At 39.5% G+C, this 23,385-nt stretch overlaps 1 protein-coding gene across 4 annotated transcripts; it reads left to right on the top strand.

Moving 5' to 3' along the window:
• Positions 1-654: 654 nt before the first annotated feature.
• Positions 655-23,385, top strand: mphosph8 (M-phase phosphoprotein 8). 4 transcript variants are annotated; one of them, XM_053439384.1, is made up of 14 exons: positions 655-875; positions 2,675-2,857; positions 5,007-6,032; positions 7,023-7,119; positions 7,705-7,947; positions 8,220-8,342; positions 9,720-9,808; positions 18,915-19,055; positions 19,251-19,337; positions 19,441-19,595; positions 19,834-19,985; positions 20,725-20,849; positions 21,425-21,508; positions 21,942-23,385. In XM_053439384.1, exons 1-14 carry the CDS (start codon positions 777-779, stop codon positions 21,981-21,983), a joined length of 2,646 nt encoding a protein of 881 aa, XP_053295359.1. In that variant the 5' UTR covers positions 655-776; the 3' UTR covers positions 21,984-23,385. The 4 variants fall into 4 exon arrangements, with proteins under 4 accessions (XP_053295359.1, XP_053295357.1, XP_053295356.1 ...); XM_053439382.1 differs by lacking the exons at positions 18,915-19,055; positions 19,251-19,337; positions 19,441-19,595; ... (2 more) ...; positions 21,425-21,508; positions 21,942-23,385 and adding exons at positions 10,591-10,636; positions 11,287-11,354; positions 12,246-14,586; positions 14,910-18,369 and having other exon boundaries at positions 2,675-2,836; XM_053439381.1 differs by lacking the exons at positions 18,915-19,055; positions 19,251-19,337; positions 19,441-19,595; ... (2 more) ...; positions 21,425-21,508; positions 21,942-23,385 and adding exons at positions 10,591-10,636; positions 11,287-11,354; positions 12,246-14,586; positions 14,910-18,369.

Below are 23,385 nucleotides of genomic sequence, written 5' to 3'. Positions count from 1 at the left end.
CTTTGCTCGCTCTCAAACGTTTGCTGCGTCCAATCCAGAGGGAAGCCCTACCTCCATGCTGCCTTTATCAAACATCGTAATTTTGACTTCCAACGTCCAAAGTAACGACAAAGTAGAGTGGCATTTAAAGATGGTGATGTGTCAAAATGATTTGTAAACCTTTGAATTCCTTTCTGTATTTAGAGTAAAACGATTTTCTTTGTGGAAAATGTAATCACACGTTTTAATACATTTTTGAAATTGTATTTCTTCTTTAACTAGTAAGAGAACAAACAAACAAAAGGCAATAAAAAAAAAGCGAGACATTTGTATATGTTATGGTTCTAACAGCCTTTTGTGTTATTAATAGATCAGGATTTATATTATTCAATATAATTAAAGAAAATGATAATGACTTGTATAAATAAACTTACCTTTGTGGTTTTTAGAAATATTGCCACAAGGTTTATTTTTTACAACAAATCCTCCAATGATGAAGTGTTTAAAAACATCTTAGCAGACTCTTTTTGTGTTTTCTTTTCCTGGTTTCACAAAAGTATTATTACAGAAACACTCTGGAAACGGACAATGACCGTGAAATGAAAAAAACAAAACAATAACGAGGTTAGGGCCGGTTCCTGAACGCAGCACAGTTGGAGCGGGCGGTAGCTGCTCGACGCTCGGGATCAACCCACCTCGCTGCGGCGCTGCCCGGGTACACTGGCGCCTCGCTGCCCCCTCCGACACACACCACTGACACGGTTTTAGCGGAAAATACACTGCACAGCCCCGCAGCCATGGCGACCGAGGTGAAGATGGAACTGGCGGACAGCGAACAAGACGAAGAGGAGGACGTGTACGAGGTGGAGCGGATCATTGACATGCGGCTGGAGGAGGTAGGAGCTACAGGCTAACGGCTAACTTAGCCTCCCGGTCAGTTGGGCAGACATGGCCGCTGTAGCGCTCCAGCACGACACAGACCGACGGTGTCCACACACTGTCCTCCATCAGAAGACACGTTGATAACTCGACCCGAGCGCATTTCGATGCATGTATTCCCCAGGATGCCGTTCATTCATCAGCCCCTGTTGTGTTAGCAGCTCGTCCATGTTTAGCACCGTTTTCCTGGTGTTGATGTCGGCTCTTGTCTCTCCTGCTGAGGCCAAAGACGGACGCTCTGCAAGCTTTCAAATAGCCCCTAGCTCTCGTTATAGTCCGCTAGCGCAGTGACATAAATCCCGGTGACAATGTTAGCATCATTTCTGCTTTAAAAGCAGCTGAAGGGGAAACAATGTGAATTTACTAACGCGTGCTAACGTACCCGCAGTATTTGAAGCTGCACGGATCTCCCACCTGAGCGGTTTGGTTTCCTCGATTTTCTGTGCTTGTGCAGAGAATTGTCATATTTCATAAAGCAATTAAAATTTATGTTGCTTCCATGCTTTGTTGTTTATTAGTACCGAGAGCTTGTGTTTGCTACAACGTGCACCTTTCCCATTTGAAGTAGTTTGTAATGTCAGCTTTCATTTGGACTCCCAAACATGGTTGGCTTAAATTGCAGTTTTACTGTATAGTTGTATAAAATATTAAATTTTTGTTGTGCCTGTCAGAATTTTTTTTAAGATCTTATTTTACTCAATGAAATGAAACAGCTGGTCTCGTTCCCAGGCTATTACAGCAGCACGAGTCAAAAATAGACATCAGTAAGTAATGATAAGAGTAAGGATAATAATACTTAGGTGTAAGGAATATAAAACTAATATTTACAGTGAATGGATTGCACATGAACCATTGTATTGCACAGACAGAGTTACAGCTCATAGTGGGTGCATTCCAAACAAGGACAATGCACAAAATCATTAAAACATTAAACATTAACTAGACTCTAGTGAATGGAGGTTTGTGTGAGTGGGTTCATGGAGGGGGTTGTTTTTCTTCGACAGCCAAGTTACAAATTTACTCACTCTCCTTACATCAAGTGAACAAATTGAATAGTATTTTTCACTCAAGTTAATTTAGAAGATGTAAAGTAGGGGAAGCTGTGCTGGAGACACAAGTGTATGACAAAGATAAAAGGGTTGCTTTTTCACTGCAACATTTGAAACGCAAAAAACACGACTCAGAAATGTCTAATGTTGTATTCAGCAGAATTGTATTAATCTCACTGTTAAATTAATCCTCTCCCACAGAAACATTTATTGGTGCAAAAAACAGTATCCCAAGCTTCAGAGCAACTGTCACTGCATATTCAAAGCAGCATCACTCAACAAATAAAAAAATAATAAAGTTACACCAGTAATGAATTACAAAGCAAATGCCTTGAAGAGGCTCTTGAGGAACAGATATTAACCCCAGTGAGTTATTACCACTTTTTGGCCCCATAGAGTATCACAGTATCTGCGCAGAAACTCTGAGGACAATGGAAGAGGGCTATGTCTACTGCCAGCTCTCTAGCAAGATGCAGTCATCAAAACAGTGGTTGTATGTTGGTGCATTGTTGCAATTATAAAAAAACGGATTAGTATAATTCATGCAATCAGTAATGCACAGAAAAATGTCCACCGTTCACGATTCTACAATTACAAATTTTATCTAGTCTGTCAGCCATGTTTGCATGTGTAACCACAATCTGGAAATGTATCCATCGTACCATCATACCTGAGCTCCATGCTGTATTTTTTGTGTCTGTTTTTAGGGTGAAGTGCTCTACAGAGTCCGATGGAAGAATTACTGCTCCGACGATGACACTTGGGAGCCAGAGGCTCATTTAGAGGACTGTCGTGAAGTCCTTTTAGCGTATAAGAAGGCCATGGGAGAAGCTAAGGCCAAGAAAGAAGCAGAAGCCAAGAAGAGCTTGGTAAGTCCAAGTGACAATCAGGTGTGTATATAAAGAATACTACGGACACTGTTTTCGGGTTTTCCCTCAATTTTAAGAGAGAAATTTTGTCTAAATGTCTTATTTATTTAATCTTCATTTGCCTTAAGAAACTGCTAAAACACTTGTGCGTAGCACCTCAGCCTAACTATGGTAGGGAAAACTCCAAACAATAATTTTGTAATTGCAGAACATTTATTGTACACTTTTTAAATCATACTCATTACCTGGTATTTTGATCACAGTTGTATCAACAGATCAATTGTTTAAACAATGGGAGTGAGATATTGATTGATTAACTCCATAATACAGAAGCTACAAAGTTGTGCTCCAAGATGATAACCAATTCTGTATATACAGTGCCTTGCATAAGTATTCACCCCCCTTGGACTTTTTCCCATTATGTACTGTTACTAACTGGAATTCAAATAGACTTAAATAAACTTTTTCCCGTTTGATCAACAAAACATGCATAGTACTTTGGAGGTGCAAAATACATTTTATTGTGACACAAACAATAATGAGAACAAAAAAGTTGACATCTGTTGGGTGCATAAGTATTCACCCCCCTGTGTCAATACTTGGTAGAACCCCCTTTCGCTGCAATTACAGCTGCAAGTCTTTTGGGGTATGTCTCTACCAGCTTTGCACATCTAGAGATGGAAAGGTTTGTCCATTCTTCTTGGCAAAAAAGATGAAGCTCAGTCAGATTGGATGGAGACCGTCTGTGAACCGCAATCTTCAAGTCTTGCCATAGATTCTCTATTGGATTGAGGTCTGGGCTTTGACTGGGCCATTTTAAGACATTAACATTCTTTAATCCAAACCATTCCTTATTAGCTCTGGCTGTATGTTTAGGGTCATTGTCCTGCTGGAAGATGAACCTCCGCCCCAGTCTCAAGTCTTTTGCAGACTGCATCAGATTTTCTTCAAGGATTTCCCTGTATTTGGCTCCATCCATCTTTCCCTCTATTCTGACCAGTTTCCCTTTACCTGCTGAAGAGAAGCATCCCCACAGCATGATGCTACCACCACCATGTTTCACTGTTGGGATGGTGTGCTCAGGGTGATGGGCAGTGTTGGGTTTTCGCCACACATAGCGTTTTGCATTGAGGCCAAAAAGTTCAATTTTGGTCTCATCTGACCAGAGCACCTTCTTCCACATGTTTGCTGTGTCTCCCACATGGCTTCTGGCAAACTCCAAACGGGATTTTTTATAGATCCCTTTCAACAATGGCTTTCTTCTTGCCACTCTTCCATAAAGGCCAGATTTGTGGAGTAGACGACTAATAGTTGTCCTGTGGACAGATTCTCCCACCTCAGCTGTGGATCTCTGCAACTCCTCCAGAGTAACCATGGGCCTCCTGGTTGCTTCTCTGATTAATTTTCTCCTTGTCCGACTCTTCAGTTTGGGTGGACGGCCTCCTCTTGGTAGGTTTGCGGTTGTGCCATATTCTTTCCATTTTCTTATGATGGATTTTATGGTGCTCAGAGAGATGTTCAAAGCTCTGGATATTTTTTTATAACCTAACCCTGCTTCATATTTCTCCACAACTTTATCCCTGACCTGTTTGGTGAGCTCCTTGGTCTTCATGATGCTGTTTGTTCAGTAATGATCTGCAACAAACTCTGAGTCCGTCACAGAACAGGTGTATTTATACTGAGATTAAATTGCAGACAGGTGGACCCTATTTACTAATTATGTGACTTGCAAATGTGACTTGTGAATGCAATTGGTCGCACCAGATCTTTGTTAGGGGTTTCACAGTAAAGGGGGTGAATACATATGCACTAAACACTTTTCAGATTTTTATTTGTAAATAATTGTGAAATCCATGTAATATTTCCCCCCACTTCCAAATGATGCACTATTTTGTGTTGGTCCATTACATAAACTCACGACGAAATAAATTTTAATCTGTGGTTATACCATGACAAAATGTAGAAAAGTCCAAAGGGGGTGAATACTTATGCAAGGCACTGTATCTGCATTGGAGCAAAAAATATATTCTTAGCTGAATTAAATATATCCTAGCCCCCAACATATATATATATTTTGCTGTTTTTAAACAAATAATACTGTTTGTCATTTAGTCAGTGTCTCTTTGCATAGCAATAAGCTTGACGATTCATGTTTTCCTTTTAAAATTAGAAACTGCCTTCAAAGAGCGACGTGTTTGATGCCGACTCAGAGAGTGACAGCGATAAAGACCGCCCCGTTCAGATGCCCATCAAGAAGAAGAAAAAGAAAAAGATCCGGGAAGAAGATGAATTGCCTACGAAAGACAAAAAGAAGAAGAAAGAAAAACGAAAGGATGAGGTGAGGCCTCTGCCTGCTCCAGAGACAGATGAAGAAGAAGAAGAAGACTCAGAGAGGGCCCCTACTCCATCTTCACCTTCCAAGGAGAAAAGGGTGGATTCAAAAAAGCGTCTTCTTGACTCAGAAGAGGATGACGATGAGCTTGTCCCCTCCAAAAAACACAAGAAGGAAAAGGGAAAAGACGGAGGAAAGCATAAGAAAGAAAAGTTAGAGGAAGGAAAGAAAAAGAAAGCGAAGAAGGATCGAAAGATTGAAACCTCTGATGAGGAGGCAGCTGCTCCTCTGGAAGATGACCTGAGTGATGGCCCTTTAGAGTCCCAACTAGACGACAGTACATCAAGAGAGAATGTAATGAAGTCGACTGAAAGGTTGCGTTTGGACGACAAGTCGAAACTGAAGAAGGGAAAGTGGGAAGTAAAACTTCAGGGCTTAAAGGACCTTGTCCATGACAAAAAGAGCAAAAAGCCAGACAGCGTTCTGAAAGAGACAAGCCTCCAAAAGCTGAAGGGCCTCACCTCAAAAAGCAAAGAGGACAATGCCCCACACTCCGACTCAAGTGACAGCTCCACCCTGCATAAGAAAGTAAAAACCAAAGGGCAGGATAGCACGTCTGCGACACTCAAAGCCCTGTCTTCCTCAACATCGTCGTCGTCCTCATCTTCTGTTTCATTAGCCACCAGCACCAAGGTCAAGGAGGACGATGTGGCTAAAGAGGAGTTATTGGGACAGAAGGACTCCACAGGCTCCACTAACCTGTTTGAGAAGTTTCTGTTAAACTGTGAGGCCAAGGATCGTGCCCCTCGCCGGCAGCCATCTCATCAGCCTCCTGTAGAGAAGAACAGTGGCAAACCATCTAAGGTACAGTATTAGTAGTACGGATGTTTTTCATGTATATCTAATTCAGAGTTGTTAACAGTAACCGGATTCTCCTCATTGGACTTTTTAGCTGTAGTTGGAGATGTACATGCACAAATGTGCTTTTTAGTTCATTCAGATTATATTGTTTATAAAATACATAAAACATTGAAACCTTATTACAACATATCAATCGTCATTTTGTTGTCTACGATATGGGGTTGTGTACAGAACCTGCCAATGGTGCTGAGCTGCTCTGATAAACAATGATCAGCAGCGTACTAAGAAGCTTCTACATCCTTTCACAAAACCACCTTTTTTTTACTAGACCTAAAACTCATGACTAAATAGTGTAGCTCTGTAAGGTTTACAACACCAGTCACTTCCAGTTTATAGTTAATAAACTGTAATTATTGTCCTAAGCTAGGATTTTTTGATTATGTTAGACTAAAGACTACTACTAGCCTCAGATTAAAACACATGCAAGAAGTGTGGCAAAGTATCAGGAGTGACTGAACTTGTGTTACCTTACTGTTGAAAACGGACAGAGTGGCACATTGAATTAACAAATTATGGGTTGATGACATCTGACAGATCCCAACGATCACAGTAAACTGCATCACTAGTCTAAATGTATCAAAAACATATGCAAAGAATCAAATTGGGTTGTTATGACATTTAACTGTATAATAACGGTCTCAGAAAAAACAATGTCCTACTCATTGGACGTCCTCTGAACTGCTACAGTTATGATATGAACTGTTGTCTATATATTAATTTATATTTTTATGTCAACATTGGCTATCACGAACTGCTCTTATATTTTTATGTTTCAAATGACTTAATAATCATTCATTGTCGAGCTGCGTGCAGTACGTGGATTGGTTCCAGAATAACCATGACATGATTTGAGTTGTGAACCTCTCATTTCCTCGAGGGGAAAAAAACAAGTTGGTCACAATGTTGTTCTTTTTTCTTCTTTGTCAACATTAGCTACTAGGAAAACTGGAGAAGTTCCCCAAGCCAAGCAAAGAGTCTCCAGCTCAGAAACCAGAGGCTGAGAAGACCGAGAGGACTAAGCAATCAGATGGTATGCACGACACTCATAGGGGGAAAAAACTTTAAAAACTATAAGTTATGGATGTTGGCCTGGTGGTAAGGTAACACTAGGTGAGAAAAAGGCAAATACAGAAATGCAAGAGGTAAAACCAGGAGGAAAAAGTTTAAATGTATTTACACTTTAAGCCTGTACTGCAGTTAGCCCTAACATTCAGAGTTAGTGATGTTTTATCATAGTTATAAAAGATTATATTCAGACTCACATATTAAGTATGTCTATACACTTCTGTATTTTGACAGAAGTGTAAAATCACTCACTTTTGTTTAAACGTTTAATGGATCTTCAATTTAAGCCTTTATGATTGTACAATGTTAAGATGTGGTGTCATTAAAAATTATTAGAGGCATGTGAAATTAAGCTAGTAGTATGGATCGAGCCTCAAACAGCTGACAATTACTTTTTGATTGTCTAACTACCTAATAAACATGGCAAATAAGTAACTTGGATTATGGAATGACAATCTGGGAAAATAAGAGTCTAATGTCGTCTATAGCTTTGATTGTCTTTAAGTGACATCCATAACAAAATATGCTGATTCGTATACTCCCCTTTTAGGGTCCAAACCAAGCCAGAGTTATGGCTTCAACCTGGACAGCGATGAGAGGGAAGGAGAAGAAATTACTGCAAAGCCGAGGATAGGGGAGGATCTTCGGGAGCGGAGGGATAGGCCAGAGGAGCCACAACGGCCTAGTTGGGAAAGGAGATCTTCAACAGATGATAAGAGGAAGAGGAGAGAGGACAGTGAGCCGAGACGCCTCCTGATTGAAGACCATAAGGACTCCCAGGAGCCGCCAGAAGGTGTGGAAAATATGTTGCATAGTCTGGTGCCCAAGGAGCACATGCTGAACGTAAACCCTACCCTAATAGGTCCAACTTTGTTTCATGAGTTATTATACGGCTACCTCTTCACTGTAAATGTTTGACCTCCATAATATGTAACTTTTACATTTAACATAAAAAATTAGGTAGGCAAAATGTTTAGAGAGAGTAAGACGGTGAAGGAAATTCATCACTAGGGTTTCAGACTGTAGACTAAGAAAGCATCTCTCTGCGTTGTGTGTGATGTACAGACAAGGGCCAAGCCACACTAAGTCTTGGAATGGACCTCAATCTGGACTGGATGACTCTGGATGACTTCCAGAAACATCTAAATGGAGAGGATGAGATCCTGTCAGGTCCACCATTAACACCCAGTAAGTGTTTCCACATCATCTGTGACAATAAGTGGTCTGCCATCTTGTAGCTCAACTTCATAATTGGATAAATATGTTATGTTTTGGCCCTTGGTGCTAAACTATCCGAAGTATTGTATCAAGGAAAAGTGAGAATGAGTGAAGGGGGCAGCGCTGTACATCTAACACTCACCATAGAGGGGCATGTTAAATATTAAGCAATACTGTCATGTCATTTGTGTATATATGTAACAGAAATTATTTGGATATAAGTCCCTGGACAGCATTTTTACCTGGTCAAAACACAATTCCAACACCAAGCAACTGAAACATCTTTTGGTAAAAAGATAGAAAATTCATGCACACTATGCATGCCCACAAAACTAGCCCCGACAGTCATGCTACTTCATGCTACATATATATATAAATGCATACAGCCTAACTCTTATTACACAGCGATCGAACCTCACCAATCTAGCAGCCGAAGAAGAGCAAAAATAAAGTTGACTCCAGCCAAATACATGAATTATGTCTTTGTGCCACTTAGAAATGAGTCCCGAAAATGTCCACCCATATTCAGTTTTTGGGTTAAGACCCCCAATTGCTACAGGAAGTAACAGGTCCCTCTTTGCCTTAAGTCAACAAAGAGCTGCTTCCTATAGACGCACAACACAGATTAAGACGATATTCTGTCTAAAAGTCAAAACGTTTGTTTGGCAGAAATGAAATCTTGGATTTAGCTTAGGATGTGTTCCATCTTCCTTTACCTAACATTTTGAACACACAAACGTGACTTGCGCACATGATTCCCAGTCATGCTGCCACAGAGCGCCGGTGGCCTGTTAATTAAATGACCAGACCACAGTCTAAGGTCCAAACCCAATATTCTGGACATTTTAGGAGTTCATGTCTATAAAAACAAATAATGCTAACCGCTGCATTAGCACTATTTTGTCATTAAAACTAAACAAGACTGTACATACAAGACAAGTTTTACATACATTGTCTGCATGTGAGAATTGATGTCTTGTTCTGAAAGATGTTATCCTACTAACCTGCATAGAAGAGAGCAGGGTTTTGTCCCCCTCCCCCCTATCTGTGTGATAATAGCATACTGTGCACATGTTCAGAGGGCATTATAAAAATATAAAATGTTAGCATTGCCTGTTTGTGGAATATATAATAAAATCACAAGCTTTTCTTTAATATTGTGTCCAAAATATGCCCAGACACTTTAATTGTTTGTTTTGGTATTAATAAATGGAAGATTATAATTTTGAGCAAAATTTTAATTGCGTTTTTTACTGTATCTTAAATATGTTTTAATTGCAAGATCACTTATGTGTACTTCAATTTAAAGTACTTCATCTTTGTTTGGCTCTGCTTTGTTCTAATCAGGTGAGCTGCGGGATGCTGTGAAATGTGGAGATTACATGGCTGTGAAATTGGCACTTAATTCCAAGGAGGACTATAATCTTGACCAAGAGGTAAGTACTCTTGTAATGTTTAACGTGTTTTCGTAAATTTTATGAAATAATTCACCCAACTCACCCTATTTTATTTAACTTTTTATCCTATATCTATATATTTTATTTAGTATAACTTATTTTTAATTGACCTGTAACTCTAGGCCTTGTAACCCTCCATTTCCAAGACAAAAATAAATTTAGCAAATTTTGCAGCTTGCACCTTGGTTGCCCAAGTGTATGTATGGGAGTAGTTGTGTGAATGGCTTTGAACAAAGAGATTTATTTTTCTTTCTTTCATGGTTAAGCGGTATAACATGATTCTGTGTTTACAAAGGTTTATCAAGTGTCTGACCAGGTCCTCTGCATCACTAATACAAAACTGACACTGCGTTAAAAATGCACTTAAAGCAACAAAGAGTCTTAAAATAACAAAACTGTACTGTTTTCGTGTCATAAAGCATATTTTTGCTATTTCAAGCGAAGATGCTTGAAGATAAAAAAAAAAAAATTGACACTGATACATTAAATTATTTTACTTTAAAATTTTGGACAGCAGAAAGTCTTTTGAGAACCCTTCCGACAAAATTGCAAGGTAACATTTGAACATTTAGCTCAAGGGCAACATAACAAAGCTGTAATAATTCAAGCACGTGCATTAAAAAGATCTTTATCCATACATCATTTGTAAGTGAAAAGGGTTTTTTCCACAACTGTGCACCAAGGAATCTGTTTCCTCAAGATCTACACTGACAGACTTTCCTGTGTCATGCCAATAATTGCCAATAATTCATCACCTCAAGATGTTTTTCACATCTCCAAAGAACAATCGCTTTGCAAGAAACCCAGGTAAGAGTATAACCTTAAATTCCTTTTACTAGTATTATAGATATAAATATATATATATCAGTTCATCAGTTTTGTTATTGTGTAGTTGTTTTACAGGGAAGTAATTGAATCCAAGAGTACAGCTATTGTTTGTTTTTTGTCATGAAGCAGAATCAACTTTCCCATAAAAAGTAGATACTTAGTATGAGTTAAAGGGACAATTAAGCTAATGAGATCTTACTGAATTTCTCTGTTGTTCTATGCATTAAGGTATGTTTAGTTTTATTCCGTCAAACATTTCCCCATGGAATACACTTTATCAATACAATGTTGATGGGGCTGATTGAATACATTAAGTTCTATACCATAATTATAGTTTTGATGACTTTAAACAGTGACTGAGCCATCTTTGTGTTAATTTGCGTTGTTTATATCAATGTTGATGGTCTGTGACAAATTCAGTCACATGAGGGTCAAACTACAAATGAAACCCTCTGCGGTTGTCTCATTAGTATACTTTGCATGCCAGCCACTGTGCCACCATCGCTCTGATGTTTAGAATGGCTTTGTAATGTAGTTTGATTGTACATTGGTAGCTTGTACACTGTCAATATTTCAAATGTATTAAAATGTGTGCACATTAGAGACGTTGTCTTTGTCTTGTCTTGCAGTGAACAAACCAATGGAAGAGGACATTGAAAATATGAAGTACCAGGACAAGATGAACCCCTTAAAGCAGGTACATACTGAATGTGCTTTAGAACATATATCATCATCATAATCATAGTACCTAATGTGTGCCTTGCAGCATGCACCAGAAGCTATTATACTTAGTATGTTTTTGTCTTTTATTTTACCACCCAAGAATAGATTTTATAAAAACGTTGATATTGTGTTGATGGTTGAACACCATTAATGGGTTTCCCATGTTTTGTATCAGTCTCCGGCCTGATCCTGGAATCTGTTAGATGTTTTTTCAGCCACATTGAAGATGTTGTGCTAAATCACCAGTTTAATAGATTTTACTGTAAAAGTATTGCTATGCTAAGCACATTCTTGTATATACAACGTCCAAAGTAACATTACTTGTTTTATTGCAAACCATGAATGTAGGTCTAGTGTCAGTGCATATTCTGTTCCCTCCATGTAGCATTTCATCCAACACCCCATGACTACATTTACTTGGTTAGACATTTACAATGTAAAAACACTGCTTGATCCAATAAAGCCATTAACTGTTTTCGAATGGGTCACATGTGGTTTTTGTACTGGACATTTTTGAGGTATCAGTTCAAATTTTTTTTTTGTCTGCGTTTGGCTAAAAAGTGATGTGTGGCCATCACGTTGACTTTTGTTTGAATGAGCCTGGATCTTGGTGGGGCATTTCCAAGGTGTTTATACATGAAACAGCTTTTGAAAAGGGTGCAAGGGATTTTGACAAGGCAACACCAAAAAATATTTTCTTGACTTATCACCACCTCTTAAAAAATTACTTCCAAACTAAATTTTTACTTTTGTTTCCCTCCCCACTTTTATTTTCCAATGAATCTGTGTTTTAAGCTCACTTTATCAATTTATTTCATGGGGTCTGATTTGGTGATGAGTCTTACATATACTTGTTCTTTTACAGGCATGTACAATTGGTGAGAAGAGGTCATTTGAAGGAGAGAGGAGCTTGATTGAAGAGAGAAGTACGAATGATGCTCTTAGGTTGACTGCTAACCTTGACAGTTCAAGAAATGAAGAGTGTTCTCCAAGCATTAAAGAGAACATACTACAAGTTTTGGATTGTCCAAAAGATGTCGAAGAAATGTTATGCAGCCCGGGCTTTCCAAACACAGAGCAAGTGACAATGAGGGAACATGAAAACATCCTAAAAGGTGGGAACGATATCACTGAATTCAAAAAGAAGGATTGTGATTCAATCATTGAGCAGAAAAGTGACGTAAAGAAAGACCGGAGGCAAGCAGAGGAAGATGAGATGTTTGATGACACGAAAGGTGGTTCATCAAATGAAATGAGTTTGGATGCGGTATGGATGCTGACAAGGGATGATGAAAAAACAGTAATAAAGGACATAGCTGACAAACAATGGTCCCCTCAGGAAGCAAATTATGAGGCAGAGGATGTGGTGGCGGATCAGTCAGATTGTACAGATCAAGCTCAATCTGAGATGGGCACAAAGGAGATTGTAAAAAGGCGATCACAGCGCTGTGGGAAAACTTCAGAGAAGAAAGAACCAACACGATCAAGTCTAAGGACTTGTAAGAAAGTGCTTGAAGCAACACCTTCAACTGTAGAGGAGAGAAAAGAACCATCGAAGAAGCATTTCTGTTTATATTGCAAAATGGCTTTCACCCAACTCGCAAAGCATTTGGAAAAGAAGCATGCTGAGGAAACAGATGTTGCCCATGCAATACACTTCCCCAAAGGTTCCAAAGTGAGGCAGACTTTGCTTGACCAAATTCGCAATAAAGGAGATTATGAGCATAATTGCCATGTTGTCAAAAGTGGCGAAGGGCAAATTTTCTCCAAGAAACAGGTGAAAAATCCCACCATATCTGTTCGTGACTTCCTGCCATGCCAGCACTGCTTTGCTTTTTACCGCAAAACTGATTTATGGAGACATGAGCGGTCATGTAAGGCCAGAAAAGGAGATCAGAAATCCTCTGAAAGAACAAATGGAGTCACCAGTACTGCCCATCAGCTGCTTCCAATGTCAGAGTTCCTAACTGGAGGCTGCGAGGAAATCATCCATATCATGCATCAAGATGACATCTCAAGGCATATAAGAAATGACCCACTTATTTGTAAATATGGCAATGCATTGTCTGTTAAGTATGAACATGACAAGTCTCAGTTTGCTTATATTGCACAGAAAATGAGGGAACTGGGTAGATTTGTGCTAGCTGTAAATGAGCTTGACAACAGTGTGAGGTATTTGCATGAATTATGTCTACCATCCAAATTTGCATTGGCGGTTGAAGGGGCCAAAAAAGCTAGTGGTTTTGATCCCAGTTCCAGTAAGTTCAAAACAGTCTCCCTTGTATCAAAAATTGGCTACTCTTTGAAAAGAGCTGCAGAAATAGCTTTTGGGGAAAGCCGCATGACAGAGGACAGTGACACTGAAAGTGAAGTGAAAAAGTTCATACAGCTTCTTGATACAAAATGGAGTGAGTGTTTTTCTCGCAAGGCTCTTGCATTGTCTTTAAAACAAGACGTGAAAAAAGTTGAAGTAGACAAATCAACTGTGACAGAAGATTTAATGAAACTACATAGGTTTATTGCTGGGGAGGAAGATGAAGCCAGGGAGGAGCTGAAAGAAAGTCCTTCTATGTCAACATGGAAAAAGCTCAGTGAAGCCACTCTGGCAGATGTTTGTCTGTTCAACAGAGGAAGGGTAGGGAATATTGGTAGAATGCTTTTGCAAACTTACACTTGCAAAAAGTGTACTGGAACATTTCTGCCCTCTTCTGATCAGATAAGGAAAAGCACAAAATTAGAGCTGGACCTAGGTGCCTATTTCACAAGGTTGGAACTAGAAGGTCAGTATGGAAGAAACATGCTGGTTTTGTTAACAGAAAGGATGGTTTTGTCAATTGATTTGCTCATTGAAAACCGACACCAAGCAGGTGTTTCAAAAACAAATCCATACCTGTTTGCCAGGACTGAAGGTCCGTCCTTCATCAGAGGATTGGACTGTTTTCGGAGGGCAGCGGTCGAATGTGGAGTTAGAAACCCAGAGGCACTTCTGTCCTCATCATTAAGAGAGCAAATTGCCAGCTGCTGGCAGGTAATGAGCCTGAATGAACGGGAATTGGACCAAGTTGCCAAGCTGGTGGGAAAGAGCAGCGAGGAGTGTTACATGCTCTCAAGAAATCCATTGCAACTGGAGGAAGTGAGCAAACAACTGCTCAAGATGGATCGCACACTGCCATCCACCACAAGTACACCTACCACTACAAAAGATGGTGAGTGATGTCTGCTTTTCTTATTTGTGTCCTTTGATACCAAAAGTTGTTTTGTATATAGACTTGTTCTTGTTCTCAGGCTTAAAACTGAGTCAAAGTTCTCATGTGACATTTTCTCATTCATCATGCAATAATGATCAAACTATTTTTTGTTTCATCCCTGTTCATTCTTGATAGTTTTTACGTTTTCCACATTCCACAAGAAAGAATTATCAAGCTCTTTAGTTAACATAGTTCTACAATATTAAGTTAAAAAAAAATTGGCATTATTAATTGAATCAGGATCTTCTTTTTCTAATACAACCATTGCTCTTTGCATTTAGGAACCTCATCGAAGCCAGCTTTAAAGAGAAGACCTTGGAGTGAGGAGGAGCAAGCTGCAGTGAAACGATATTTAAGTGATTTTATCACAACCCTGAAGGTTCCAGGCAAAAAACAATGCAATGCTTGCATTTCTGCTGAACCAGATCTTCGTGGAAGATCTTGGACAGACGTCAAAAACTATGTACACAACACACTACAGACAGTCCGCAGGAGAAATAACCAGCAGACATCTGAAGGGAACGTTAACACTTTGAATCCAAAGAGTCGTAAAGCTGGAGTCCAAACCACAAAGAACGATTTGGAAGATACAAATGATATCTGTACAATGACAACAGTGCACCCAGATCACTTGACAGGAAGTTCAAACTACTGTATGACAATGGCTCCTCCAATAAACTTGAGAGAATCATCCACACCATTCTCCCAAGAGATGATTTCAACTTATGCATCCTTTAGTTCCACTACTACAAACATGGTCCATACAAGTCAATCGTTGATGTCATCCTTCACACCATTGAATGCTACTGATACACAAGTAGTTCCCACATTTACGCCACTCAGCACTACAAATGCACTTATCCCTCCTGCATACACTTCAGAGAACAACCACATTCTTCCACTATCTTCATATACACAGAATGCAGCAATTTTGCAACCCTCGTCTGTGTACTCCCTACATGACACTACAGGTTCCGCAATGATTCCTTCTTTTAGTTCACTTAATGCTCCAAGTACCTCAATGGTCCCTACGTTCACATCGTTAAATACCTCAAGCTCTATGATACCTGTTTATTCCCCACTCGATGACAGTAGTCCTATTGTTTCTTCCTTCACGCCTCTGAACCATTCAGGTACACCATCTTACCCCACAGACCCACCTAGGGCCCCTACAACTGCACAGGTTGTCCCAACAATTCTTGGACACACTGTTCCCGATAAAGCACCAGTGGTACAGGAAGGGGCACCCAAGTCTACCAAAGTAAGACAAACCAATACTGGTGAGAAACCTCAAAAGAGAAACAAGAGGTTGTGGAGCGAGGAGGAACAGGCAGCAGTGAGGCGTCAGTTTGGAGACTTCTGTAAACTGGTCAAAGTGCCAGGCAAAAAGGATTGCGACGCATGTTTAGCTGCTGAACCTGCCTTGAACACCAGGACATGGAGGGAAGTTAAATATTTTGTACATAACTCAATTCAGTCGATGAAAAGAAAAGGGCATGCTGTTGCCTCCAAGCAGTGTGGAGGACAAGAACCAGAGACTCATAATTTGAACGCAGATTGGGATGGTCCTGTTTATCTGTCCCTGTAAATTTTTGCAACGGACTTGCTACAAAACAATTGGTGATCTGTGACACTTTGGAGTTATACAAGCACTGTGGCTTTAACCTCATATGGGGCTTAACATTTGAACAATGTGGATTGTTGTAAAAAATGTCATGTCAGTGAACCTCAAACTTTTCCAGACTGTCCTGCCATTCTTTAAACCACACCTTTGGAAAAAGATCAAGATTTCTGTGGACTGTTGCATGAATATACACTAAATGGGTGGAATTAAGGACATTTGTATCGTACCTTTGGCTCAGAAAAAAAGCTGATATTATTGTTTGATATGTTCAGATTGCCTATACATATGTAACACAGTCAATTATATAACCGTGTCAATTTGTCAATTCATCACAGGTTATCAATAGGACGTATTCTAATTTAGAGATTGGATCATTTAGTGAATGGTAATCTAATTCTGCGTACACTCCCAGAGGAATTTCTACCCTTGTTTACTTTAAAACTTAACATACACTTCAATCTCTCTGCCCTCACTAAGTAGAATATGGGTGAATTACAATGATCGAATCCTACCACCACAGTTTTGCAGCCAATCCCTACAAAATCATAGATTTGTGTTGACTTACTTTCCTGAATGCCTGATCCAAGTGTACTATATTCTTGCTTTAGCCAGTAGCCATATATTGTAGATCGCCCCTGATAGCCTGCAGCAGTAATGACATGCTTTCCTTGTGGATGTTAGTGAATTAGGAGCTCAGTGTGTATACCTCGCACTTAAATATTCCAGTTTTTTGAGGATCATGTTGATAAATGTTTAAATTTTTTTTTTTCACGTTTATTAGTTTATAAGCTGCAAAATAAGTTTGGTTTTATTTTTGTATTGCTATACAGTAAGTGTATAGAACATTTTAGTACTAATTGATGTTTGATGTACTCTAATTTAAGATAATACACTACATTGGTCTATTTTGTTTTACATTCTTTTAAACTTTTATTATTTGTATGTTTGTGACAATTCAGATTGCCTTATTTTAATTATTTGCTGGATTACTCTTTTTGTATTAATGTTGATTACATCTAGCACACAATATCAACATTTGTTTTAAGGTTAAAAAAATGCGAACCACTATATTTGGTAAACTTGCATTTAAAGATTGTTTTTAAAGAACTGAAGCAGCATTACAATTACAAATTTAAGAATGAAAACAACATAAAAACGAATTTTTATTTTTTTTGCAAAAGTTAAATCACATTTTTAGATAAAAAAAATGTTTGATATAGATTGGTCAAATCACACGTGACAAGACAGAAAGTAAGAAATTAATATTTTACTAGTTTTTTTATCTTAAACTAAAAAGGCAGTTTAATAATTCATAACAAACTGCACAATTAATTTTATGTGGAATTTAGATTATACAAACCTTGTTGAAGGTTAAACAAAATATAGCAGAGGTACAACCTGCATTTACTAAAAGTAGATGGGTGCTTTGTTTTAGTCTCCTTTCAGTTTCCAAAATTGGCCACTGCAGTGTTATTTTCAAGCAGAGCTGTTGACTGTTGTTCGGTTGGGCCAGTTGACTTTGTAGTTTATTTTGTAAGAACACAAAAAAGGAATATTCATCTTATTGATCAAAATGAGCAGACAGCACTGCTTCCTTTGTCAAGGATGAAGGTTTTTGTGTTATCCTCAGTAGCAGCTGTAGAGTAAACCATGTCCACACTTTTCATGCTAAATGCATTAATGCAGACAATGGTCACCTATGGCAAACAGGTGTTTACTGTGTCATGACAGGAATATATCAGTATTGCAGATTATACATCAGTTAAGGTTGCAGTCCAGATACAGTCGTGTTCGGAAAATGTTTCTGTTAAAGGTCACCAGTGCTGTTTGATGTTGCAAAGCAAGGTTTTGCTTTTCTTCTATAGCAGATATCTTTTATTATTTGTATTACTGTTGTATACAGAGTGCGTATTACTCTTCATCCTGCTGTAACTATGTTGCCTCAGTTAATCCTTATCAAGTATTGTAAGGAACTTTTGCTTGGACAATAAAATGTTCCTTGGCTTAAAATTTCAAGATTTTCTTATGAAAGACAATTTGATCTCATTCCCCAGACTTTTTGGAATATGAAAGGTTAAGTTTACTAGATTTTATTTGCAAATAAAGTATTGATTTGACTAACGAGTCTGCCGTGTTGCTAGCAGCGCTCTGAATGTGGTTAAAATGCAAATGACTGCAGGCCAGCATTGCATGTTTAGCAGGTATGTTCAGCATTTTAGTTTTGCTATTTATTAAAATCAATACGTGGCATTCAGTGTTGATATTTAGCAGGCTGCCACAATAAATCCACATGGAAAATACTTTAAAGTTCCAACCTTGTTACTGATGGACTTTGCAAACCCTAGAATAAAATAGAGAAAACTGCTGAACAGGGTGTTGTAGCTTTAAAGATGCTCTTTTTGTTGGCCGTTGTAGAAGGAAAGTCTCATCACAAAGTTAACACTGAGGCCTCTGTTTGAAAACTAGATGTCAGTTTGATCACAGAAAAGCTTCACTATGTCTTCTGATGCCCAAAACTAATTAAATAACCCTTTAGGTTTGTGTTAATGTTAATTTTCAGGGATTCCTTCTCCTACAATCAACAGCAGCAAAATGAGAAGCTGGTCATGTTGTCGCCTTCATCTGTGACCCTGGAGCTTTTCATTTGTGTGTTTGACCACAGGACGTCAGTGGTATGTCCCTAAGCATGCTGGCAGCAGCAGGGGGGCAGGACGACATCCTCAGGTTGCTGATAAAGAAGGGGGTTAGGGTGAACGGACGACAGAAGAACGGCACTACAGCCCTAATGCACGCTGCTGAAAAGGTAAGTTGAGAAGAGAGGGCGTTCCTCACCAGTACTGTGGTTTTTGTACAATACATTTCACCTAGAATTCCCACTGACCTCATGAATAAAACCAAATCTATCAACAAAAAACAAGAATTGGATCATGCTTGTATTAACCACCTATTTTTTGTGGGGAGTTCTCACACCGTTGATTTTGTGTCTCTCCTCTGTCAGAATTTCCTGACCACTGTTGCTATTCTGCTGGAGGCCGGCTCCTACGTCAACGCGCAGACACTCGGCGGTGAGACGGCGCTGATGAAGGTAATGTATCTGAAACTGAGCTCTCAGCCAACAGTCACAGTGTATGGATCTGGACATGAGACACAGGTTGAGTTGCTAAAGATTTCCTGTCCCTTCACTTCAGGCATGTAAAAGAGGGAACGCTGACGTAGTGCGCCTCCTGCTGGAGTACGGAGCTGACTGCAACATCCTGTCCAAACACAAGAACACAGCCATGTACTTCGCCAAGCTCAGCAACAACCTGATGGTGTGCGACCTCATCAAGGATCACATCGGCATGTGAGTGCTTCCCACAGCTTTGTGTGTGTTTTTATGTGTGGGTGTCTGTGCATATGAGGGAGAGCAAACAACTATAGAAACTGTCTACTTCCACCAAGGCCCAACAGTATTCAAATGCAATTAAATTGCAAATATAAGTCCTGTAAATATACCATATATTGTTGTGTTTTTGTTCACCTATCATCCTGTGATTAATGTGCATGACTCTTTTTATCCTCTGTCCTTCTCCGCGTGTCAGATTGTCCAGTGTGGCGGAGGACACCATCCGAGCATACTTTGAGTCTCGCCTGGTGCTGCTGGAGCCCGTCTTCCCTCTGGCCTGCCACAGGCTTTGCGAGGGGCCAGACTTCTCCTTGGAGTTTGGCTTCAAGTCGCAGCCACAACCAGAGGGTAAAACACAAACACCGTCAGCTCGGTGAACAGCTGGATGTGTTTCTTAAATACACAATAGCAGAGTGTCTACAGGACTTGGCAAAAGTTTAAAAAAGCATTGACTTAATTTCTCTCAGAAACACGGCCTTACAGAGGTTTTTAGATGGTTTTACATTTCGTTTGAAAATATTTTCCCTTCCCTGCTGTAGACAGTAATCTTTGCTGATTATAAATGGGCTGCTTGGAAGTGAGCTGTGAATCTCATCGTCTCAATGACATGTTATAGAGTTGACTTCAATTATTTGGTTATATTATTGCTTTGTCTACTCTGCCATTTGTTAAAGTGAGGTTATATTACTACAAGTAATTGTTATCTTTATATAGATCTTTCTGTCATTCTGGATTAGGGGTTTGAAAAAATCTGTGTGGTTTTAGAAAGTCGGTGTGTATTGAAAAAGGGGTAGGGGTAGAGTGGTCGTCCTCCAACCTGAAGGTCGGCAGTTCGATCCCCAGCCTGACCCATCTGCATGCCAAAGTGTCCTTGGGCAAGATGCTGAACCCTGAATGCCCCCCCCCATAGAACAACAAAGTGCTGCGAATAGATGCACTGTATGAATGTGCGTGTGAATGGGTGAATGTAGAACTGTACTGTAAAGCGCTTTGAGTGGTCATCAAGACTAGAAAAGCACTATATAAATACAAAACCATTTACCTTTTCTTCTGTCACAAAACCCTTGTTCCCTCTCGCCCAATCAAGGTTCGGGAATCCTCCTCTTCATCTTCCACGGTAACTTCCTGAACGAGATCACAGCGAGGCTCTGCGGACCCTGCAGCGTTCACGCCGTGGTGCTCAACGACAAGTTCCAGCTGCCCATCTTCATGGTTGGTTTTTAAAACCCAAAGTGCTATTTGATTAAAACAAAAAATAATTCACAAAGTAGATCATCCCAAAGGAGAAAAATAGAAAGTTGAGAAATTAAAAATGATGATAGAGTTTAAACCTCATTTAACTTTTCACAGTGGTTATTTCCACAGTGGTAGATATCCAATACATTCAAATTCAAAAAGCATTGCCTCATACATTAGCTTGTCTCCCAAAGAGTTTGACAGTCCTGCATAGGGTCCATGTTACTTTCAACACTACTTAAGCCCGTAAATGTTATCATCAGAGGTTTTACTCAACGTTTGTGCAAATGTGTGCTGTTTTCTTTCCGCACGACCATTACGCATATACCTCCACCAAGGAGATCACCATATCTAGCAATGTGGGGGGAATAGCCTGTTCATCCAGATCTCTTCCATGTCTCACCCCTCCATTACATTTCATGGAAGTAGGCTGAATGGTTTTTTTTGGTAATGTGTAACAATTCACAGGATTTGCTGTGATAAATTAAATTTTCAGGATAAATTCTCATTATGCTGATTTATTTTGATTTTTGTCATCTTCAAACATTCAGGATAGTCACTTCATCTATTCCTTCAGTCCAGTCCCAGGGATCAACAGACTCTTCATTCGACTTGCAGAAGCACCGGCAGCCAAGGTAGCTCCCTCACACACACACACACACACACACACACACACACACACACACACACACACACACACACACACACACACACACACACACACACACACACAAATACATGTATATGCTATATATAGATGATAAAGATCCTAACCACAATAGTTACTGTGCACACTCTACCTCCAATTGACGTCATCAGCGTAAGATGGAGACTTTCATATTGTGGATATTTTGGCTTTGTTTCTGGATAGTGGGAAGAAGTGCATACACATCTTTGTTTACAGTCTATGCTCCCCAGTTTTCAGGTTTACTTCACATAAAAATATCAAACTTACAATTTTCTGATGCAGAAAAAAAACAAAATTTTGTATAATTGTAATGAGTCAGTTGTGGTTTTCTTTAACAACGTGCTAACAGTCTTATTTTCCTGATGTTATTATTTCTCCAGGTCAAACTCCTCATTAGTGCGTACCGAGTCCAGCTGCAGTGATGGCCAACACAGTGAAACACATGCACCTTCACAAGCACCTTCTCACACACACACACAGCATAAGCAGCAGCTGAAATGCTCTGCCAGACTCACTGTATTTTAGGAAAGGAGGAGTTTGTGGGACCTTCGTCAGCATGAAGTCAAATTTAAAGCCGCATTTCGTCTTGACGTCAGTGCAACTTTTGAAAGACTGAAGCTCATTGATGACATTTGAGTCCTGTCCAGACCACGGCTCTTTGTTAGTGTACATATGCAGCACAAATCCAAGAATGGATCAAGGATCCATCGAGGAGACCGTCATTTGTTGGTGCTGCGCTGTTTTGGTGTGGAAGGAGGCAGCCGGGACCTTCATCCTCTCTCACTGTTGTAACTCTGGCGATTGAAACCCTCCTGGGTTGTGCCTTTTTTCCCTGAGTTCCAACTTCTGTCAGCAAAAATACGATACATGTGTGTTTGTAGGTCTTACTTGTGTGTATGTGTGTGTAGAATGAGTTTTTGCAGTTGAAGCAAACAAAGAGGAGCTTTCCCATCACGTTTTTTTTTTCCTCATATTTTTCTTGAACCCAGCTGGTGCTTTCCTACTCATTATGGTCTTGGCAACAAGTTACATGACAATGGACTTCAGTGCATTAATCAAAGACTGTATGTAAGGATGTATGAATGACGGCTCCACAAAGGTGAAACCAAAACATCATATGTTATGAAGTGGATGTCAGAACTGACAGCAAATGGGGAGGTAAATTTAAAGAAATAACAAATTAGTCCTTAACTGTCAGGCACATTACTTCAGAAGAGAGGTCTGAGAATGGAGTTCTGACACGGACTCAAGTCACCTGAGGCGCAGACACGACACGTGGACATAATTGTGTTGAGTCTAATTCCCATATTTTTGTTTACATCACCAGAATCAAGCAATCCTTAAGAAATATGTTGAATTTTAATGAGTGAAGATGATTTTCTTTTTGTCTTCCCTTTAGCTGATATATTCCCTGGTCTGTACATATTGACATATATAAATATATACATTCTTTTATAAAGTGTCATCTGATGACTGCTGATGTTTTTCAGCTTTTTGCCACTTTAGTTGTGGGTTAAGTTATTTAGCCTGTACAGTCAAAAGCTCTGATGTTAACTTGATAAGGTCTAAAACCTCTCTGCGTAGAGCGACCGCCCTGCTTGTGAATTTGGGGGATTTACAAATTCAAATTCTTCTCAGTCATGCACTGACTCTTATTCTTGTACAGACACTTTACAAAGACTGTCAGTGCTGGACTTCCCCATCTTTTTCTTCTGGATTTGAAAAGTCTTGTTGATATTAAAGGCAGCCCTGATTTTAACTGTGAAGTTGCCCATTAGCTCAGCTCAAGCCGGAAAAATGTTTTATAAAGCACTGGTGAAATGA

This window comes from Pleuronectes platessa, chromosome 14, assembly GCF_947347685.1.
Source record: "Pleuronectes platessa chromosome 14, fPlePla1.1, whole genome shotgun sequence".
Taxonomy (NCBI): domain Eukaryota; kingdom Metazoa; phylum Chordata; class Actinopteri; order Pleuronectiformes; family Pleuronectidae; genus Pleuronectes; species Pleuronectes platessa.
The sequence above is the reverse complement of the archived record's forward strand: the minus strand, read 5'-3'. Positions and strand labels throughout refer to the sequence as shown.

Bases quoted from the DNA above. Each gene is read 5' to 3' on its own strand.
- mphosph8 (XM_053439381.1), top strand. From the start codon at position 777: ATGGCGACCGAGGTGAAGATGGAACTGGCGGACAGCGAACAAGACGAA. The intron at 8,343-9,719 runs GTAAGTGTTTCC...TGTTCTAATCAG, and splicing joins AGGTCCACCATTAACACCCA to GTGAGCTGCGGGATGCTGTG. The intron at 11,355-12,245 runs GTACATACTGAA...GTTCTTTTACAG, and splicing joins AGATGAACCCCTTAAAGCAG to GCATGTACAATTGGTGAGAA.